Below are 7,222 nucleotides of genomic sequence, written 5' to 3'. Positions count from 1 at the left end.
TCTTATTCTCAGTCTTATTCTCAGTCTTATTCTCCTGGTTTCCAGCGGCTCGTACTTTTATACTATTTCTCTCTCTCTCTCTCACTCTCTCTGACTCTCTCTCGCTCTCGCTCTCTTCTTCTCTCGCTCTCTCACGCTCTCTCTCAGGTCCTCTCGCACTCTCTCATTCGTCATTCCATTCGCTCTCACTATTCGCGCGCACTTACAAAACCTATAACACAAATGTACAATGAAAGCCACGATGATTTAAGAGTTTTGGAGAAAGAAAATTTGTCAAAGGTACAGGAGGAAAATAGGCGACAATATAATAAAAACTGTAAGCCGGTGAAGCAGTACAAAGAAGGCGATTTAGTATTTATTAAAAGATTAAACAGAAATATTTATGACCATACTAAGTAACGAAAGTTAAGCGAAATGATCGATATGAGGTAGCGCGAACGAATGATGGTGAAGGACCTATGATGACTAGTACCGCCGTAGATTACATGAAACCGTTTGATTGTAATAGAAAAATTGACGACGTGCCTTCGGAGACCGAAGATAATGCAGGAAAGGCCGAGTGAGGGAATGTTACAAAGTAGGTGTGCGCGGGAGCGCGTATGCCGTGTGTGTGCGTAAAAAAGTATATTTTGAGTTCTTTTTCCGCCCAAAATATGTGGTTAGAGCAATTATACATTAATTCAATTGAATTACAAGTATAATAGCATTAATCTATAATTACCGGTTGTACTTTTTGAACCGTCCATTTAATGGAAAACTGATGCACGTTGCAAATCACTGGAGGATATAACGCATTAAAAAACATTCGATAAATCAATGATATTTTGAACATTACATGATACAAAGTATGGAAATGGTTAAATTAACTAAAAGATCGATTACTAAGAAAATGTTATACCATTTTTCAAGTCGTTTCAATCTTATTTCATTACAATATGCTATTTTATTTAGACACATTATGAGTAATACTACAAAAATATAAGCATGGAAAAAAAATTTTCATTTTCTTTAAGATATTAATTTTTAGACATTCGTGTATGATATTAAGTGGTTTGGAAATTCTTAATAAACATCGAATATATCGAAATCAGTAGAACTATTCATATACAATTCGATAAAAAAAAATTACTAAATAATAAAGAAATCATGTATATGTTATCGGAAGATTACCTTAATATTTTTTCGATAAGTAATTTACCCAGGAAACCTGTCCCTCCTGTTACCAAAATGTTGGTGTAAGCAAAGAATTTGGCAATTTCACTTTGTTGTTTCTTTAAGTCTGATGATTCGGACATATCCAACATATCATATAAATACGTATCACTTCCTTTATATGTCATCTCGATGATATACCTATTGTATACGTAATAAACGTATTACAGTATAATAATTACTTAATATAAATCTGATGGACACATAATCATTTAAACACGCGCTCTTCTTCACGCGCTTAGTGAAAAACATTCAATCAGAACATTTGTAAAAAATCTATCTTAAATCAATCGGAGCTAACGATTATAAAATTATGAATTTGTGAAACAAGGCTACTTTTTTTTTAATACCATACAAAAAAGTTTGCGTAATAAACACAAAATATATATAGCATTTTTTCATTATTCTTTTAATAAACTTGTAGCGGCTAGCCGTACAAAGTAAAAACGCATCGGACATGCAAACGGCTAGCACGGTTTATGACATGGACGACAGCGAAGCTATCTTTGAGAAAGCCGTTTCTGGAATTAGAGTTTTTAGAAAGCATGTTCATTGTAAGAATTTGTCGACGGCCTCGATGGTAAATCGCTAGTGTCATAAACCCTGAGTTTCCCTAAAGGTCTTCGACGCAAGGTCTGGCGACCATCGGCTGGTCACGCTGCCGACCTAGGATCTTGGGAAATTCCGCTGCGTTGCCACTTTCGCCAGCAAGCGCAAACACCGTCAAATCGCACCCCCTGATTTGACGGGGTTCGAACGTGGTAATTGGTCAACCCCACCTTTTAGGGGGTTGGCCGAAGAAAACGGACAGCTACATAAACGCTGGTAGAACGAAAAAAAGAGAGTTCTCCAGAAGACGCTGCCACGAATAAATAAAAAAGCAAATAGAACTTGAACACTGTGATTATTACAACGAACACGCACTTATCCCTTCAAACTATTGTAAGAGCCGACGATTTATACAGACATTGTGAATAGGGACCGTGTCTGTCGGCGATCATCGTAGAGCGCGGCTCCTCGAGTGTAAGATGATCGCCGCAGACCGCGGCTGATAAAAGCGAATGTTTCGAAAACATTGTAGGGTTCGGCGTCATTTGAGACGCCGATGAGCGAACCCGCGAAAGCGAGCGTGCGTTGAATCAGGAGCAGTCGCATTGGAACTTCTGAACAGTGCAGAACCATAGTAAAACCACGCCTATTATTTGTCCTGACACTTCCGAGTCACTCAGAATCTTTATTTTCCGTTTTTCCTCTCCCGCTCCCCCCTATTACACTATTATACTAAGGAATATTATCGTTCATGAATTTTTTCAGAAACATAATCAGTTATTATTTTAACTGCATTCTGTTTATTATATCATAAATACTTGAATTTTTGTAAATACAATAAATATTTCCTACCGGTTCCGAACTAACAGCGACTGCGATGCTTCCGATGTGAATTCAACAACGGTTAAGTTTCAACTGCGAATTGTTCTAACCCCGTTTCAATACTTTTAAGACAATATTCATTGCGTCATACACATGTAGATGTTACCACATCCATATGAAAATTAGTGGATCATTTATTAGTGAACAGCAACCTGTTGGACTATGACAATGAGTAGAATAGCACAATGTATCTTGAATATTCAACTATTGAAAAACAGCATAAAAGGAAATAATAATATTTGAAATGATAAAAAGCACTCAAGATATTATTCAAATTATGAATGTGAAGGGATTAGGCGTGGTGGTATTATACAATCACAGCGTTCACTTTTTGAAGTTCTTTATTTCTGAACGTCGTTCTCGAGCAACGGTGCGAGAGAACTCTGGTCTTTCTTTCCATATATGTACTACAATTGAGGACGGCTTCTACACTTCTGTTGGACAGTTTCTTCTTCAGAAATGTCTGCAGAATCAGATCCTGTGTATAGATTTCGTGTCAGGTAAAGAACTTTCCGTAAATATACAAAAGTGTTGTGTACAAAGTACGTACTTCGACACTTTTTCAAACTTTGGCGATCATTTACAACCGTTCAAAAGCACAAAATATTCTAACTATCGATGTTAGCATATTCAGGAATCTCTCCTCTATCTTTTAAGATTAAGTGGAACTGTCTGATGTTTTTAATTTTCGCGTAATACCTCGTTTTTACCCAAAATTGAACATTTTCACAAAAACTCGTGTTTTTCGAAAACTGAGGGTGATACAGCAATTCCATTTTCACATTCGTGTTTAGGAAACAGAGCTCTACAAGAATCACCTAGTGGGTACGGAAAAACAAAATTCGTGTTGAACAGTGTAATTATACGGGTCAATAATTATCTGAAATAATTACAAAATTAAACGTAAATATCACTGGTAAATATGGCTTCCCTTGTGTAAGAACGACAAATAACTTCCTTTTATTAAATAACAATATACTTTGGAAATTTTTGAATAATAAAAAAAGGATACATTGAACATTGTATATAGATATACCTTTGTTTCATAATTAATTTGCTCCCTCTATATTTTCTGGACTTCCTGATTTCGAATTATAATTAATGTTTAATGGCAAAGTTTACATATTTTTTTAATTTACAATTTAGAAAATACGATGTAACAAAAACTATACGTAAAACAGTTATTACATACATACATACGTACATACCTACATTATATTCAAGTGACGAACGTACAGATTAGTGGCGACACTGTTAGCATTGTAGCAAACAGATTCACATAATCAACAGTACACAGATATTCGAAATAACATGTGTACGCATAATTAGAAAAATAAAATTAAGTTTAAATAATTTATCATTTAGAACACAAGATTAAAATGTTGTTTACACTAATCGTTAATATGCCACAGGACAAAACGACCAGGCAAAAGTTATGAAACGTACAGATGTCCATAGAAGTAATAAGGAGACTAATATTATTAGTGAGTAATGTGCTATAAATAACCTAAAATACAAAAAAATTACATTCTATAACACTGAATATTATTAAGTTCATTATTAATAATATTTTAAAAAGAAACGTACTTTCTAGCCTTCTTCATTGCTTCATCTAAAGTTTCAAATGGATCATTTAGCATGTACAAACGAATACCTCTTACATGATAATAGAAATAGTCGTGCCAGGTGAAACATGCTACATTGAATTTGAAGATTTGTTGATCAACAGAATTCATTTTTTCCCAAAGCTTCACAACATTTTCATTCCTAAAATACCATTCACGTGTTGAAAAGTAATGTATCACGTTGCTAAATTTATGTATTTTTTTATATGTATCCGACAATCTAAAAAGTATATCACATAAGAGTATATTAATCATTATTATTAATTTGTACTATAATTGATACATTTCATTGATTGTAATTTGTTATATATGCATTATACTTCATATATAAAATACATACTGAGGTTTTCGACCCATGAGGTATGCCAACATATCAACAATAGTTGCTGGTACTATGTGTAAAAAAAAATATACAGTTGATACACAACGAAATATCGTGTCATTATGAACATATAATACCAAACAATTTTTACACTAAGTACTGCAAAACCATACTTTTCATTCCATTTCATAAATTCTATCCAAGAAATTGGATTCTGACATGATGATACAGAATTATAAATAGGTATTCTTTCCTCATCAGACATATTGGACTCATTTGATTTTATCGAAGATATTCTACAGAGTAAAAGAATTACCATTAGGATTATGCTTCAGATATATTTACTTTAACTTGAACCACTTTTTATTTGTCCTCATCTATAGTTTATATTCATAATAAAGAAGTGTCATCATCTTTTTATTCTGTTCTATTTACAGCAGAACAATATTAGTTCATGCATTTATTATAGATAACCGAAAGTAATTAAACAAATTAGATTTTCAGTCTCAGTTTTAAAGTGATAATGAAATTAAAGATTTACCTATTGGCAATATCCCAAGCAGCGCAGATGACATTAGAGACTACACAATCTGCTGGTATAATATCTGCTATATTTTCTGCTACACAATGTAGTGTATGCATCAAACCTACACTAGTTCCCATAACTACACCCGTTGCTCCATACAGATTATTTGTCCAACCTGAAAGTGGCTCTTCGCTTGTTGATATCATGATAGAAGGTCGAACAATACATACTGGGAGATTATTGCTGTACTTTAATACAATACTTTCTCCAAGTGCTTTAGAAAATACATATGTATTGGGCCATTTATCAAGTATACTACAATAATGGAAAATTTATAATTAATCATTGTTATCTCTACTGTAACTTTCTTATTTGCAGAATTAATTTTTAATCCATTTTGAATTAATACTTACACTGGAGTAATTTTCTCCAGTTTATCATCATCCAGAACATCCAACAATGTTAATATCTTATCACCATCGATTGGAACTTTGTAATGTATTTCATCGATAGATTTAAGCATACAATGTGAGAATGCAGTTGACATGTGTACAAACGCCTGCGAAATGATTTATAAATTCAGTTTATGTAATTCAAATTCTAAGTAATATTATTTCAACTGTTAATAGTTATTTATATTTTTTATTTAATATTTAAACGTGTGAAACGTACCTTTAAATTTGGCAATTCTTTTGCAAATAATAACATATATTTTGTACTTTTCACGTTGGTATTCATCGCTACACGAAATATTTCGTCAAATCGAACACTTGCGGCAGCATGAAAAATAATATTTGTATTCATCAGAATCTTTTTACTTTCCGGTGATAAACCAAAATCTTGTTGTGCCGCATCACCTTCTAACATTATCACTTTATTGAGAAAGTTTGGCTGTTCACGTCTCAATCTACTGAATTCCTGATTACAATGACATATCAATTATTACTGTTCAACTATGTATATACATATATCATTACATCTATATTACATACAATTCCATTAAAATTTTCTTTAAATCGTTCTTGTGAATTTTTCCCCTTTTTCGGCCTTACTATCATGTATATTGTCGCAACATCTGGACAGGATCTGTAAATATGCATAAAATGAAATAAAATGATAATGAAGAACGATGAAAATAAGAATGGAAAGTCTCAATGCTACGAATACTATAAAAATTTCATTAATTATGCACATGTTATTCTTGAAATCAATTGATTTGTCATTTCATAATTAATGGATCGATTAAGAAGGAAGAAGGGTGAAGGGGGGATGGAGGAGAGGGGAAGGGAGGGAGGAAGGTGGAAGATAGGCTTTTGGAATGTGGCGGGGGTGACGAACAAGGACACAGAGTTCTGGAAGGGGTTGGAGGAGTGGGAGGTGGTAGTTTTAATGGAGACGTGGTTGGAAGAGAAGAGTTGGGAGGGCGTTAGGCGTAGGCTACCAGTAGGGTATCGGTGGAGAGCGCAATGGGCGAAGAGAGGAAATAGGAAGGGGAGGGCGATGGGAGGCATGGTGGTAGGAGTGAGGGAGGAGATGGTAGGGAGGGAGCAGCAGGGTCAGGGGGAGGAGGAGGGACTGATGGTGGAGAGGGTAAAGGCGGGGGAGCAGGAGTGGGCGGTAGTGGCGGTGTACGTGAACGGGGATATGGAGAGGAAGTTGGGAAGTATCAGAAGGTGGATGGAGGGGCAGGAAGAGGGAGGCAGGGTGGTAATAGGGGGGGATTTCAATGCGAGGACGGGCAGGCAGGGGGGCAGGGTAGAAGGAAGGGAGGAGGAGGAGGAGGAAGGGGGAAGAAAATCGAAGGACAGGAAGATAAACGGGGACGGAAGGAAGTTGGTAAAGTTGGTAGAAGAGACAGGGTGGGAGATTCTGAATGGGAACGTGGAGGGGGATGAAGATGGGGAGTTCACATACACGGGTGGGAGGGGGGAAACAGTAATAGATTATGTGCTGGGTGACGAGGGGACAAGGAAGGGGCTGGAAAGGGTGGAGGTAGGGGAGAGAGTGGAGTCGGACCACCATCCGGTGGTGGTGACGATGAGAGAGGGGGGGGGTGGGGGGGAGAGGGGTAGGAGGAAGAGAGATAGGAAGGTGGGAGGAGGGCGG

At 35.9% G+C, this 7,222-nt stretch overlaps 1 protein-coding gene across 1 annotated transcript; it reads right to left on the bottom strand.

The window, feature by feature from the left end:
* Window positions 1–3,917: 3,917 nt before the first annotated feature.
* On the bottom strand, window positions 3,918–6,230 carry LOC122404182 (fatty acyl-CoA reductase wat-like). The gene is given in 8 exon segments (XM_043408112.1): window positions 3,918–4,150; window positions 4,231–4,488; window positions 4,609–4,678; window positions 4,681–4,886; window positions 5,132–5,431; window positions 5,530–5,675; window positions 5,789–6,034; window positions 6,109–6,230. Coding segments are annotated over 8 exon segments (1,443 nt in total). The 5' UTR covers window positions 6,217–6,230; the 3' UTR covers window positions 3,918–4,041.
* Between the last annotated feature and the right edge of the window lie 992 nt (window positions 6,231–7,222).

The sequence above is a fragment of the Colletes gigas genome, unplaced genomic scaffold (assembly GCF_013123115.1).
Source record: "Colletes gigas isolate AHSC1104 unplaced genomic scaffold, ASM1312311v1 Colletes_gigas_Sc00118, whole genome shotgun sequence".
Classification (NCBI taxonomy): Eukaryota; Metazoa; Arthropoda; class Insecta; order Hymenoptera; family Colletidae; genus Colletes; species Colletes gigas.
Note: the sequence above shows the minus strand (reverse complement) of the source record. Positions and strands in the feature narration are given on the sequence as shown.